This window comes from Oreochromis niloticus, linkage group LG3, assembly GCF_001858045.2.
Source record: "Oreochromis niloticus isolate F11D_XX linkage group LG3, O_niloticus_UMD_NMBU, whole genome shotgun sequence".
NCBI classification, from domain to species: Eukaryota; Metazoa; Chordata; class Actinopteri; order Cichliformes; family Cichlidae; genus Oreochromis; species Oreochromis niloticus.
In genome coordinates, this window is record NC_031967.2 from 6,582,958 (window position 1) to 6,598,731 (window position 15,774).

General features: G+C 39.8%; 1 protein-coding gene across 2 annotated transcripts; it reads right to left on the reverse strand.

Annotated features, from left to right (window-relative positions):
• Window positions 1–12,951: 12,951 nt before the first annotated feature.
• LOC112846564 (uncharacterized) lies at window positions 12,952–15,511 on the reverse strand. Of its 2 annotated transcripts, none has more exons than XM_025906174.1 (6): window positions 15,320–15,511; window positions 14,815–15,156; window positions 14,600–14,641; window positions 14,393–14,494; window positions 14,188–14,225; window positions 12,952–14,087 (listed from the first exon to the last, which is right to left on the reverse strand). In XM_025906174.1, the coding sequence occupies exons 1-6, from the start codon at window positions 15,357–15,359 to the stop codon at window positions 13,971–13,973; spliced, it is 681 nt and encodes a 226-aa protein (XP_025761959.1). In that variant the 5' UTR covers window positions 15,360–15,511; the 3' UTR covers window positions 12,952–13,970. The 2 variants fall into 2 exon arrangements, with proteins under 2 accessions (XP_025761959.1, XP_025761958.1); XM_025906173.1 differs by having other exon boundaries at window positions 14,815–15,162.
• Between the last annotated feature and the right edge of the window lie 263 nt (window positions 15,512–15,774).

The following is a 15,774-nucleotide window of genomic DNA, read 5'->3' on the forward strand; positions in this document are numbered from 1 at the left end:
CGTCATGCTAGCTAGCACGCAGTACGAAAATGTCAGCATACCGAAAATAAACTCCACCTAAACTTGGTTTATGTCTGACTCAGATAGACTGCAGGTCATAACTTCTGACCTGAAGTTCAGTTCACCTGACACTCGGACCGGCGGCCGCTTCGGGTCTCTCCTCTTGCCTCCCTTTTCCTTCATCCACCTGCTGGCCTCCACCACTTGCTAATGTTATTGAATCTGCGGAAGCTCCACGATATCCACCACACGAAGTAACGAGTAACGAGCCTATCTAAATCCCAGTAACGAGTAACGCGTTCCTGGTTTTGGCATAATAACTAGTTACCGTGCTCATTACCACAATAATAACGTAGTTACTGTAACGCGTTACTTAATAACGCGTTAATCCCAACACTGATTAAGGTAAATACAACCATGTCACTGTTATGAAAAAGACAGACAGTTTATCATCTTCTAGTTCTAACACATCTAAAATCACTCTGTTGTTAATTTGTTTGCTAGATTAGCCGCTAGCATACACAATGTGTTGGAGGCTTGTTGCTAGCTAGTTAGCAATGCTACACAGCTGTTACTCTAATAGCCTGTATTATTGAATGATTCAGCACGCCTTAGTTTTTGTTATCCATTTTTAGACAGCGATGAGATCAGCTGCACACTCTACAGAGGTCCAGAGTTACTGTTAATATCAAAAATGTAATGCTGTCCTTTGAGATTTTAACATAAGACTGTGAGTGTAATGGATCTAAAACTGTTTAAATCTTCAGAGCCCTCTACAGCCTGGTAACATGGAAACTTTAACAACAGCAGCAGAAGGTGTCAGTAGTGTAGTCTAATTTGTTCTTTTCATTTAATAATAGAGTCCATATTATATCAACAGCTACATTCACCCTGGGGAGAAACTAGTGAGGGAGAACATCAGGACCAAGCTGGGTTTCCTGGATCCAGAGGTTTGGAGAAACTTCTTCCCTTTCTTTCATCACAGCTGTCCTGTGCCAGATGTTCTGTTGACCCACTGAGAGAGGCATCATTTAAGAAACAGCAGAAGACTGAAGTGCATCGCATTGATCAAGCAGAACTCATGATCTTCACCAGCAGCTCCCTCACAGGGAAATCTTCAGCACTCCTCTGTAGGCCCGCCCCAGGAGATGGATACACCCAGCATTTCATGAACACTGTGATGGAGACCTTTGGTTTGTGTAATGTTATAAATACTCGGATACTCCCCAGAGGCTCCGGACTTTTACATAAAGATATTATATTCAGTGATGTAGAAAGTTATATATTTAAAAATATATTATCCTTACTCTGGTATCAATAACTCTGAATCACTTTATGGTAAATAACACACTATCTGCAAAAAACTGTGAAGGAATTCCAGATCACAAGTTTGTAGTTCAACATACAAGTGACGACCTTTGACCTTCATCATGTTTTATTAAACTGTGTCAGAGAAAATCAAATGTGCTCTTCATGCAGCTGAGTACATCAAGTGTTTAAAACGGAAGCTGTGCAGGTCTGAGATCAGCAGCTTTGTGAAACACCAAACTGAGGTCCTGTTAATGCTGATATATAGTGACACAGTTACATGGGTGATTAATCCTTTTGACTTTTTGTCTTTAAATTTATAAATAAAACAGCTGCAGCTTTCACTGACAGCACATGTGGTACTTTAACCTTTGTACTGTTTTCATCAGTTCATTTTGCAGTTAACATGTGAACATGTTGGATGATCTGTCTGCTGTCACTGGGTGGTGCTGAGGTCTGAATCTGAGGGCAGCTCCTGTATTCACAAAGAGAACAGAATCATCACAAACTGAAATATAAAGTTTGTCTCTCAAATCTGAAATAAAGCTAATCCTTCTCTGCCCACACACACACACACACACACACACACACACAAGATCTGAAGTTCTCTTACATATTTTAAGTTCTACAGTTTAATCCAAAGTTACTGATTGAGTTACTGAAGTACAAGCTTTTTTTAAAAAATTTTGGTGTTACTGTCTTTACAGATGTGGCAAGAGACTGAAAACATGCTGCTGTTTTAAGATATTTAATATTCAGCTCTGCACAGGAGCTGAAGCAAAGTCCAGCCTGTTGCTTTTACAGTATAACACTTGTAATAAAAGTACAGTAATGGTAATTAGTGACTGAGCAGCCCGGGGCTGGGAGGAGGGCCACGTAAACGCTGGCCCTCTCAGAGCCTACGCTCTATCTGCTATTCGAAACAGAGATACGCAAATTTCTCCGTGACTGCAGCTGTCAGTCAAAGCTGTTATGATGACATTTCACCCCAATTCAACATCACCGTGGTAGGAATTGGAATCAAACTTATGGGAGAGGAGACCCCTTGGACATAAATCAGTGTGATGGGAACTATTGATAACAAAAGAAAGAATCTTTGGAAAAAATTTATCTGAGGGGACCCCAGTCCCATCCACTAACATGGAGGAGGTGGGGTTTATGACCTATACTGCAGCCAGACACCAGGGGGCGATACAGACGTTTTGGCTTCATTTTGGGGGAGCTGTTGCGTCATCCACGTTTTCTACAGACATTGGTCGGCCCAAATAGACTCCTTGACTCTGTTGTGTGTTGCGTTTTTAAGAAGACAAGGAGTCTCTGATCAATCATTGCCACTTTATTTACTAAATGGAAACAATGGTGTTGTATCAGTGCAAAGGGCTCGCCACACACCACTCTGCACAGCACACTCTTGTATGGCTACGCCAGACTGGCAGTGATTACTGCAGCCATATTACAATTGTTAATGTACAATAAAATAACAACAAATGATGTACGTGAATGGGAACAATGGTGTTCTATCAGCACTGTTTCCCCTTTGCACTAAAATTTGTGGCAAGTGGAATAATACCATATAACCACTGTTACACGGATAAAGCAGTCACTGACTGAGATACAAGTGGAACAACACAGGGAGTCTCAGTCGTAACATCAGGTTCACTAATGTCCAAGGCAGCTGACTGGGAAACTAAATAGAAGCAACTTGGCTAACAGTCTCTGATTAGCTGACTCAGGCAAAACAGAATCCTCAGAGTGAAACACGATGTTACTCACGGTGGGTGTGATGTCAGAATGTCAGAATGCTCAAACAGAGTGTGCAATAAACAGTCACTTTCTCCCATGAGAGGAGTTTCCTCAATAGTTCTGGAGTGGTGGCGGCATGAACACAGTTTTCGCTTTGAAGAGGGAGGGGACAGGCCGGACTGAAGTGGCTGCTCTTGCGGATGTGTGCGGTTGTGACAAGAAAATCTTAGATAAGTAAATGTAGCGCGCCGAATAACCAAGGGAGTCCCCAAATCATCCTCTGAAGCTGGGGAAACTAACTCCTCTTGATAGGCAGCGCAAACCAGTCTTGACAGAGAAACTCCACTGAGTAGATCACATCCTCGCGGAGCTCAGCAGAGGGATTATGACTTGCTGGGTCCATTGTCTGGTCCCGTCCTTCTGTCATAAAACGGCTGTGTGTGACAGGATTAGGACCCAAATGCAAAACTCACCGACACGGAATGTGAACTCAAAAGCATAGCTTATTGCTGGAAACAAGGCAAAACGGTATCAAAATAAACTGGGAAAAACTAGTAATAAATCATACAGGAAAACATAGGGAGAGCCACAGAGCTATGAGGGAGAATGCAACCCTGAACAAAGGAAGACTGAGGACTTAAATACACACATGAGGTAATCAGGAGAAGTGGCAACACATGGCTGAAACAAATGAACATTACGGCATCACAGGGGAAGTGTAAAACTAAACACAATGAACACAGGAACATAGACCTCTTCAAAATAAAACAGGAAACATAATGAAACGCAGACATGACTACATGAACTTGATGGCAAAAGACATGCAGACATGAAACATAAAAGACAAGGGAGACTTAATAGGGGTTGAAAACACAAGGGGAAACTAATATATAAATAAACTTAGATAAACTAATAAACTTAAACATCAATCATAAACATCAAAATAAACTAAAACTCAAAACGCTGGGTCAAAAGACGAAGTATCGTGACAGAGTGGTCTGTTTCCTTACACCAGCCATGCAAGCAAAGTAAGAGGAGGCTGCAGGGAGGATGCTCCTGTTGCGAAAATGAGTTGAGCTCAACCCCACGGCAAGGGAGCTGTTGATGGCGTGGCCTGTGGTCTGGGTGGAAACTTCATTTTGATTGTGATGAGATGTGGGAAAGTATGCCTGAAGTATGTTATGTGAGAATAAGAGAAATGTCGACAAAGAGAATAATTAAATCGGCTGATGTCTGTGAAGGTTCTCAGTCATCCAGGTCATCATAGTCTAAGGAGCTTGGAAAGAAAAGCGTCTGGATTTCTTTAAGTTGCTTGAAGACGTTTCACCTCTCATCCGAGAAGCTTCTACAGTTCTAGGGTCAAATGGTGGAGAGTCCCAGATTTAAACCCAGTGGGAGTTTCCGCCCAAAGAGGGACAAAGGACCCCTTGATGATCCTCTACCTAATCACATGAGCCAAGGTGTGAAAACAGGTGTGAGTCACAATCAGCCAGGGTTTCGGGTGAACTCATTGTGAAACCTGGCCCCACCCTATCATGTGATTTCCTGAGGTCAGATGGCCCAGGATGTGAGTGGGCATTAAGGCGTCTGGGAAGGGATCTCAAAACTGGATTATTGATGGCAGACAGTTGGTGTCGTAAACCCCCGCCTCTGTTCAAAGATGGTCGCTCACAGTGGACATAGATGGCTTCTTTCACTCCTCTTTCAAACCATCTGTCCTCTCTGTCCAAAATGTGAACATTGGCATCCTCGAAAGAGTGACCTTTGTCCTTTAGATGCAGATGAACTGCTGAGTCTTGTCCCGTGGAGGTGGCTCTTCTATGTTGTGCCATGCGCTTGTGAAGTGGCTGTTTGGTCTCTCCGATGTAGAGGTCTGGGCATTCCTCGCTGCACTGCACAGCATACACCACATTGTTAAGTTTGTGTTTAGGAGTTTTGTCTTTTGGGTGAACCAGTTTCTGTCTGAGTGTGTTGCTGGGTCTGAAGTACACTGGGATGTCGTGCTTGGAGAAAACTCTCCTGAGTTTCTCTGATACACCGGCTACATAGGGGATGACAATGTTGTTGTGTCTGTCTTTCTTATCCTCCCTCGCTGGTGCCTGAGCTTCTTTTCTGTGCATCTTTGCTGACTTTACAAACGCCCAATTAGGATAACTGCATGTTTTAAGTGCTTCCTTTACATGTGTGTTCCTTCTTTTTCCCTTCAGGCTTAGAGGGAACATGTTCTGCCTGGTGGTGTAGGGTCCTGATTACCCCAAGTTTGTGTTCCAGAGGGTGATGGGAGTCAAAGAGGAGATACTGGTCTGTGTGTGTGGGCTTCCGGTAAACTTCAATGTTGAGGTTGCCATTCTCTTCAATGTGCACAGCGCAGTCCAGGAAAGGCAAACAGTTATCCCTTGTGTCTTCTCTGGTGAACTTGATGTTCTTATCCACGGCGTTAATGTGAAAGAGTTTCAAATGTATTAATAGTATCTGGACTTTATTTATATATGTTGTGTTTGTTCAAGACATTTAGCAGCACGTTTGTATGGCAACAAAGACTTTAAACGAGCAAGGAAATATTGAGAATTAATAAAACAGAACGTACAAATGTACAATTACAGTAGCATTGTTTCTTCACTGCAGAGTTAGAATTGCTGCATCATATCATTAATATGATACAGCATCATTTCCAGTTACACAGTGAGTCCGTCTGGTGGCAGCATAGATCATATCTGTCTCGATCTCTCTTCTTTTTGCTTTGGTCGAAATGTCGCTGCAGCATATTTTGGGCCGTCAGAGCCATGAATCTGATTTGAATATTCATATTCAATGTTCAATTTTTCATGATTGATAATGCAATAAGTGAAATAAGTCAACTGAAACCATCACCAATTTATTCATCTTTAGACTAATTTTCGGTAAACAAAAATGGAAGCTGCCAGAACTCTTGCTAAGTCACCACCAACAAGGACAAGCTGAGATAACTCAGCTGATTTTTATCTGCATAGATAGCAAGGTTTCAACCAGAGGAAATGTTATAATAAAAAATAATAGTAATAAAAAACTGAAGCTCTTTTGCAGGAAGAGGAAGTACAATCTTGTGTTGTTTTGTCTTTTGATCAAGACTTATAAAAGCATAAGATAATACTTACAGTATCCAGTCACAGTTATATACATGTTCCACATGAATGTAGTTTTTATGTTTCAAAAACTTTTATAGTCAGCAAGTATCAGCTGTTTCCGTTCAGGTTTTTGCAGATTTCCATTTTATTAAAAATCATATCACATGTTTGTTTGGCTAAATAGACTTTGATGGACGAAGTAAGAACTCAGAATTAATAGAAAAACACATACGAAAAATCAGTTAGCATTGGTTCGTCACAGCGAAGTTAGTTTTATTTTTTTAACAAGAGCTTTTCATTTCCACACTAAGTCATGATAACATCATCAGACAGTTCAAGTCGCCTGCTGATTCTATCTGGTGGAAGCATAGATCACATTCGGCTCGATCTCTCTTCTTTTTGGTTTTGGTCGAACTGTCACTGCAGCATAGTTCACCTCATCAGATCCATGATTCTGTGAAAAGCACAATCAGTGTTCATTTATTATAATGAATATATACATATTCATTATAATTATAGACAAATATAAGCAATAACAATGAAGTGTTTATCTTACATTTCTAAAAGAAAGAAGACAATTAGTCAACAGCTAATTTGAACATACAAACCAAAAATCGCATTTCTCCCTTTATACGATATGTAACTGGCACTGTAATGCTGTACAGGCACATTTTGTTTAAGCGCTGCCAATCAGAGCATAAAAGTACATTCTTTGATTGACTCACCGTGCTGTGGTCCGGATTCTTTTCTTCTTTATTTGCTGATCCACAAAAAACAAAATAATGTTACTCTTTTCATAAACCAATTAAACATTTATGAAGCTCAATAAAAAAGTAAAGAGTATAAGAGCAATTTTGGAGCTGTTAAAAAGTACCCATCTGAAGTTTCATGTTTTGAGCAGCCAGACCAGTGATGACCATTAAGAGGAAAACAGACAGAACACCCAGGGTGACACTTGTCAGCTTTGCTACTTCGTGAGCCTCTAATACAAAAATAAAGGTAAAAAGCAACACGGCTGAAATTTATTTTACATTCAAATGTTTCTAATCATCTGCACAATAAAAGAAATGTTAACTTACGTTGAGAGATGCAGTCCATGTCATCCTGAGGCTCATCAGTGCCTATTAAAAAATAAAGCCTTGATTTTTTTAGTCCTCATTTCTATAATAATCTTAATATATAACCACCATAGTCTTTGTATACAGAGTGTTGACAATAATTACACTGCATATGTAATATAAACAGAAAGCAATAACCGAAGAATGAGGAGGCAAAGACTTTACAATAATCTTACCTCCAACCTTTAATTGCATGACGCTTAAATTTAGACGTCCTTCTGAGAGAAATCCACAGAAATACAGCCCAGAGTCAGACACATCCACTTGTTTGATTTTGAGGAAGACATCAGAGGTTGTTTTTGTCATTTCAACTTTTCCATTTTTAAATCCATCATTGTAGTTAACATTTGAACTAGACGCTTGCATAAAAGCGATAGAGTTGAATGTGGTTCCGTTGACCAGTCTGAACCAGAAAGTCTGAACTTCATATGTGTAAATCTTGGTGCACTGCAGAGTGACATTTTCACCTGCCTGCACCTCTGAGGTCTGAAACTCAGAACCTGAGACAGCAATCCAGCCTGAAACAGTGGAAACAATGAGATGTTTAATTGCTTCAAAACAACATGATGCTAAACTAGTTAGTGTAAAGTTACTAATAAGCAAATGTGTTTAAATTATTACAGGTTAAAAATGCCGTAATATATTAGCTAATGATGTCAAAGAGTAATAGAGCAAACTTACAGAAACAAGAAAGAGCTAAAGCTGTTATCACGTTCATCATCGTGCACATGACTGCTGCCCTGCAATGTCCGCAGATGGTGTGTTCACCAGGAAGGGTGCTCTCAGTGTGATAAATGTGATAGAGGTGGGAGTTTTGTGTTGCTTTCAAAGCTAAATGCGTTTAGGTCATAGAGTCATGATACACGTGTTTAGTCTTAAAGGGTTTTTTGCAAGGTTATTTTCTGTCTTTATTTTAAAGAAGAAGAAGAAGAGTGATGTTTCATTTTTTTCTCAGCCTTATAAACATGCATTATTAAAAAGCTGGCTGTTGTTACAGTGCTGATAGTGTCAGGGTTGGCTGTTTGGCAGGCAAAGGTTGCACCCTAATGAAGGACTGAGAACACAAAGGGTTGAACAAATAGAGGGAGTTTCATTGCTGTAAAGTTATAAACCATAGCTAAACACAAAACTCTAAAACTAGAAACTAAGAACTGGAAACAAAAAGCTAGAAACCGCGAGCTAAGAACAAGGAATAGCAATGGAAACAAGGGGAACAAGGAATCACAGCAACGTCAATGACACAACAATAAGCAGAGGAAAGCAGGGAACACAGCTGGAAGCAATCAAACTAAGAGGATAGTAGGAAGCGAAACTGAACACAGGATGAGAGCCTGTCAAAAATAAAACAGGAAACACGAGAAGCAGCGCAAGACACACAGGCTTGACACTTGGGGAAGAAACACGAATAGGTGATTAGACATGACGGGCTGGGGAGAACACAGACGACACCAAGACAACCAGAGCACAAAAGGGAACAGATTAAATGAACAAGACACTAAGAACTAGAAAAATAAATCATTAAACTAGGAGGAACCAGGAAACTCAACAATAAAAATTGAGAACTAAGAAACATAGAAACACTGGGTCACGGACTGGGAACCATGACAGATAGTTACAGTCAAAGATTCCATGACTTAAGATAAGTCAACACTTTTATGACAACAAAAGACATATGACAAAGTTGGGTTTCAACTTGCATTTGATTTACAACTTCATGGGCCATGGTGCTTTTATTATTTTTTTTAAAGAATACATGATCAAATAATGCCACCTACAAAGGACATCTGGTCCTGGGTGCCCCAGCGCACTTCTACGGCTGCTGTGCTGCCGCTGCCACTGGATACACGGGTAGCCCCCAGACCCACAACATCAGCACCGCTGGATGTGTGCACAGCCACCAAGATGGATACCTCCCCATTGCTGGGCCAGACGCTGGGGGTGCCAACAGTTCAGGGCACCCCTTTCAAGTGGGAGAGGGAGTAGTTTCGCCCGAATGTTCCCCGGCCTCAGTCGGGTGATGGGGGTATGTGGTGGGGCGTGGTCTGCAATGCCACTGCAGGTGAGATGCACCAGCCGTGTTGTAACAGCAACAGTGAGTGTCAATAGCGTGTGTGAGATTCTGAAAAGCATGAACATGTGGACGGGTCTGTCATAGTTTTGTTAGACACATCAAGGCTTCTCAAATCACTAGAGCTTGAAAACCAACACATAAAGTGTTAACAAAAACCCAGATGAGCCCAGAAATCCCAGGTGTCCCCAACCAAAAACAAAGACCAAGTTGCAGTGGACACCAGTGTCTCAAGCTCGAAACATACAGAAGGACCAGTGCCCAAGGCCCCTGCTGAGACCCAACAGAGTCCAGAGAGAACAAACAGACAAGCAAAGGAGTCCAGCAGCACAAGAGTCAAGGGACAGTGAACTCACCAAAGGCCCACGAAGAACACCAGCCAGCTTAATGTGACACGATGAGATAGAGATGATGCTCTTATTATGCTACACTGACACATGGAAAGAACCACGTATTAAAAGAAGGGATTTTACAACGAATTCAGCAACACTGGTTAATGAAGAGATTCTGTAATTATCCTAAACAGTTTTTAGTCTTATATGATTTGTGCAAGTGATGATACAGGCAGAGGCATTCAAAGGCTATAGGTAGCACATCCACACCCAGATAAGCCTTTTGATCATCTACACATGGATTTGACATGGAGGTCAGGCCATGTGAACGTAAAAAATAATGCTTATTGTTTGATAACATGTTCTTAAAATAAGCAGCAGTTTTCTTTTCTTGCAAATAAGATGCAGGTGCAGAAGCAAAAACCTTACTGTGAGAAATAATCTCATTACCAATAATGACGCAGCATTTTCCAACACAGTTTTGAAACAGCTTGTTAAAGCACAATATACACTAAAAAGTTACACCCTTACAAACCAGAAAATTGATAAGAGATCTTCAAAGATTAAACCTACTACTACTATTAAATCTGCCAACTGATGCTGAGGAAGACAACAAGTGAGATCAACACGCTTTGCCCTTTCAATCTACAGCTGCGTTGGAACTAAAGTAAGAGTGATGGGTGAAAAAGTTCCCCAACAAGAGCTTATCAAGCTCGAACTAAGTGACACACGGGGGGGAACTCTGTTACCAGGTATCAGCAGTTGAACACAGACAATACCTGTTTAAACAACAAGGGTGGTGTGACCTGAGAGGTTTTTCAGTTGTGTTCAGTTTTCTGTGATTTGTGATCATTTTCACATATGATCAACATCCACATAAACACAAACGCTGGAAATGCTTGAAGAATCACTCAAGGTGCTTTCTTGTTGAGAGTTTCAGCTTCTTCTCTAGTCCTAAATTTTATCCAAATAAACTTGTGCCTACACTATTTGAATCTCACAACTACTTCACTAATAAATTCTTAGTGCATTTTCTGTATGGCAGTTAGACCTACCGTAAATCCCAGACTACAGAGCGCACCTGATTAAAAGCTGCATGCTCTAATTTTAGAAAGAAAATCAATTTTGTACTTGTACAGGCCGCACCGGATTTTAAACCTTATGCGTTTCACTTGTAATATGAGATATTTACACAGAAATATTACACTTGAGGATTTTTAACGTTAAATTTAATCCGTTAGGTAACATAAACATGGTAATATAAACATTATGGTAACATACAAAAATACATACTGCAAATGCTTCTTTTCCTTGAACAGCGCCTGTAACACAGCTACCTTTAAGTATACGTACGTATCGGTAACACACAAATTACGTTACTTATGGTTTTTTACGGAACAGCGCACAAACAACATTACGTCTCTTAACAACCAGTAAAAATATATACCGTATATATACTACTTATCAATTTTATTGGTCTACTATTACCAGGCAAAATGTTTTTGGCCGCATGAAAAAAAAATGCATTAGCTGCACGTCAGTATAAGCCGCAGTGTTCACAGTGTGGGAAAAAAGTAGCGGCTTATGTCCCGAAAACTACGGTACTTATAATGGTCAACCCTAAAACAATAACAATTACTGCTGAGAGTTCATTTGTCATGTCAACCACACAAATTTTGACTCATCATCTTAAATTCCAGTACTCTGTGGTCATTTCATTCCCACAAGTGATTTTGCGAGGCCTCCAATATCCTTTGAACCCCCACAGGGTGTATTTACTCCTTCAGAGATAAATCTGACTGATTGTTTCATCTCCCCCTGTGGGACCACTGATGTGGGCACAATAAATCCTAATTGTAAATGCCTTTCGAATATTCGAAAGCAGTAACGTAGTGTCATTGATGATGAACCGTTATATCAGTCTGATTACCTTACTACTTCACTTTCAGGCTGGTGACTGCATAGAACCGAACAGAATAGAATAGAATAGAGTAGAATATAGAAATATTCCTTGTTGTCCTTCATTGAGGAAATCGTGTTCCAGCAGCAAAGTGACAGCCAAATGGATCATGCAGATTCACACAAAAGTAAAGAATATAGAAATAAGACATAAGAGACTGTACAGTAAGGGCAAATTTACAACGTAAGAAAAAAATATTGTATAGTTAATAAAAATGGCATACTCTGTTTCAATAAAATGTGCAACTGAGTAAGATCAGTTTTTTAAAATGTACAAAAAGTGTTGTGTATTTGTTCTTAAAAAACAACAACAACAAAAAATGCATAAACTGCAAATAACAGCAGGGATGTAAACAACTTGTTGTGTTTGCTGGGAGCAGTGATAATTATAAAGTCCAAGTCTGTCACTGTAGGAGCTCTCCAGGTCTCCAACAGATTCATGCATGTAGTGCAGACATTGCCTAAGATTGACGTTTTTTTTGCCAGAGTTCTTCTGTCTCCTACCACCAGCACTGAGTCAATGGGCATCCGAGGACAGAGCTGGCCTTCCTGATGAGCTTATCCAACCACTTCCTCTCAGCTGTAGATAAGCTGCTGTTTCAACAGATACCATAGAAGATGGCTGATGCCACCACAGAGTCAAAAAAGGTCTTCAGGAGCACCTGCTGCACTCCAGAAGTTTCCTGAGCAGGTAGAGTCTGCTCTGACCATTCCTGTAATGAGCATCAGTCCACTCTCCCACTGTCAGTTCCCTGGATGTTCAGGTGAACACCCAGCTACTTATAAGAGTGCACTATCCCACTGTCAGTTTACTGGATGTTCACTGGTGTCGGTGTGGTGGGTCTGCACCTGTGGAAATCCACCACCAGCATTAGCATGATGGTGAAAATGGCCAAACATGGAAAAGAAAGCTCCTTTATACCCATTGTATACACACAATGGGTATAAAGCAGCTGTTATAATTTTGGCCAATCCTTGTGATAAGACTGGTCATGCAGTATTGATGTCTTTATTTATTTTGGTTACAGTGCTCCAGTATAAACATTAACAAAGACAGAGAATACACTAGTAAGAAATGGACACAAGATATACCATATATCCATGACTTATATACATATATATGACTTATATACACTTATTGATAAATAGCTGAATAAGAAGAAGAGCGTAGCTATTGCAGTATACAGTGTGTTGGTAAATGGACTCGTTCTTATATAGCGCTTTTCTACTCTGTCTGAGCACTCAAAGTGCTTATACAACTAATTCATTCACCCAATCACACATTAGCTAAGTGCTAATTATCTAACATTCATACTCTGATGGATGAGAGCAACATGGGGTTAGTATCTTGCCCAAGGATATTTGGCATGGAGACTGGAGCAGCCTGGGATCGAACAATTTAAAGGACTCAAAGAGGCACAACTTAGTTTTGCTGCTTTCTGTCAAATGAAACCAGCCTTGCCTTTCTTCTCTAAACTCTGTCGCTAACAAGGCATTTGGATTCAGAATAGAGCCTCTTACTGGACCAGTATGTTTTTTCTCTAAAAGCATGTCACCCTTTTCAAATGCATTAAAGCAGTTGACCTAAACAGCTGAAAGAGAGATGTGAAACTTTTGTGTTAAAGCAGTTCAGCTATTTTTGTTTGTGGTTTTATTGCAACGCTAAAGGCCTTTGATACACAGTGTTGCTACAAACTTTCTGTTTGTTCAAATGTCAGGAAAGAAAACTTCCCCTTTTCTCATACAAGATACTAGAAACAGTGAAACAATTACAAATGTCAGTGTATTCAGACTATAATCACTTTTGTGTTTTATATAAAACTTGATGGAATTAATTTCAGAGAAAGATACCTTATACCATAGCTTCAATGATTCCTGCAAGATTTGTCTTCAAAGGGTGCATGTCTGCAGTTTTAAACACTTTCATTAAATAATTGTAATTATTCTTCTAACAGTCTGCAATCTTGGACATTATGTAATCAAAACAAGTAGATGAGGTTTCACAGCTTCTTTTAAAACTTTACTATCACGTTACTATCTGCTGGCAGCTTATACAACATGAATTTTACTTCTCTCTCAGCTGCAGGCTCTCTGTCTCCTGCTGGTTCGAGGTTGAGGTAAACACAACGAAAAATCTAGAATCACATACTGAAAAAAAGTGTCCGATCATATCTGTTGAAGGACAGTGTACAGCAGCTTCCTGCATACAGTGGAAGGCAGTCTATGTAGCAAACAAAACAAATAGGGGCTGATGGGATGCAGATGCAGCCGAAAGTATAGAGGAAATAGAAATAAAAACAGGAAGCAGCACTAGCACCAGTCAAACAGGAAAATGAGTCTATCTGTTGGTAGTATAAATAACATGAGTTTCTGGTTGCTTTTGTGCTGCAGGCCTCCCGCGTCTTTTTACTGCTGATTGCAGTGCTGGATCCTTCAGGGTGCCAGGGTCCAGATTCTGTAATTAAAAGTACAGATATAAAATAACTGAACTGGCTTAAAGGTGCAAGCATCAAAATATTTAAACATTACAGCATACTGTATAAAAAGGCTCCCACCTCAAATTGTTCTGGATTCGTATTTTCATGTTCTTTAGCTGATAATTCAAAGACATGATCATCAGTTAAGTGAACAATACAGTGACACTGAAATTTATTTTGCATTAAAATTTGCTCTTATTTTTTTTTGTGGCAACATTTGTATTTTTTCATATGGTTGATATTTCGCCAAATATGAGAAACATAGAGTAGAAGTAAACAGTACCTGTTTTCCTGCGTTGAACAGCCAGACCAGTGATGACCATTAAGAGGAAAACAGACAGAACACCCAGGGTGACACTCGTCAGCTTTGCTACTTCGTGAGCCTCTAATACAAAAACAAAGGTAAAAAGCGACACGGCCGAAAGTTATATTTATATATTTCATTCAGATGTTTTTAATCATCTGCACAATAAAAGAAATGTTAACTTACGTTTAGAGATGCAGTCCATGTCATCCTGAGGCTCATCGATGGCTATTAAAAAATAAAGCCTTGATTTTATTAGTCCTCATTTCTATAATAATCTTAATATATAACCACCATAGTCTTTGTATACAGAGTGTTGACAATAATTTCACTGTACATGTAATATAAACAGAAAGCAATAACTGAAGAATGAGGAGGCAAAGACTTTACAACAATCTTACCTCCAACCTTTAATTGCATGACGCTTAAATTTAGACGTCCTTCTGAGAGAAATCCACAGAAATACAGCCCAGAGTCAGACACATCCACTTGTTTGATTTTGAGGAAGACATCAGAGGTTGTTTTTGTCATTTCAACTTTTCCATTTTTAAATCCATCATTGTAGTTAACATTTGAACTAGACGCTTGCATAAAAGCGATAGAGTTGAATGTGGTTCCGTTGACCAGTCTGAACCAGAAAGTCTGAACTTCATATGTGTAAATCTTGGTGCACTGCAGAGTGACATTTTCACCTGCCTGCACCTCTGAGGTCTGAAACTCAGAACCTGAGACAGCAATCCAGCCTGAAACAGTGGAAACAACGAGATGTTTAATTGCTTCAAAACAACATGGTGCTAAACTAGTTAGTGTAAAGTTACTAATAAGCAAATGTGTTTAAATTATTACAGGTTAAAAATGCCGTAATATATTAGCTAATGATGTCAAAGAGTAATAGAGCAAACTTACAGAAACAAGAAAGAGCTAAAGCTGTTATCACGTTCATCATCGTTCACATGACTGCTGCCCTGCAATGTCCGCAGATGGTGTGTTCACCAGGAAGGGTGCTCTCAGTGTGATAAATGTGATAGAGGTGGGAGTTTTGTGTTGCTTTCAAAGCTAAATGCGTTTAGGTCATAGAGTCATGATACACGTGTTTAGTCTTAAAGTGTTATTTCAAGGTTATTTTTTGTCTTTATTTTAAAGAAGAAGAAGAAGGATGTTTCAGTTTATGCTGGCAGTTGTTACAATACTGATAGTGTCAGGGTTGGCTGATTAGCAGGACTCAGAACACAATGGGTTGAAAAATAGAGGGAGTTTTATTGCTGTAAAGTTATAAACCATAGCTAAACACAAAACTCTGGAACTGGAAACAAAAACCTAGAAACCACAAGCAAGGAACAAGGAGTAGCGATGGAAAGGGG

What these genes read in the sequence shown, in the direction of transcription:
- LOC112846564 (XM_025906173.1), bottom strand. Translation starts at nt 15,359, where the DNA reads ATGATGAACGTGATAACAGCTTTAGCTCTTTCTTGTTTCT. An exon ending in CATGGACTGCATCTCTAAAC is followed by an intron (nt 14,495 to 14,599) that starts GTAAGTTAACAT and finishes TTTTTGTATTAG; the next exon opens with AGGCTCACGAAGTAGCAAAG. An exon ending in CGAATCCAGAACAATTTGAG is followed by an intron (nt 14,088 to 14,187) that starts GTGGGAGCCTTT and finishes TTTTAATTACAG; the next exon opens with AATCTGGACCCTGGCACCCT.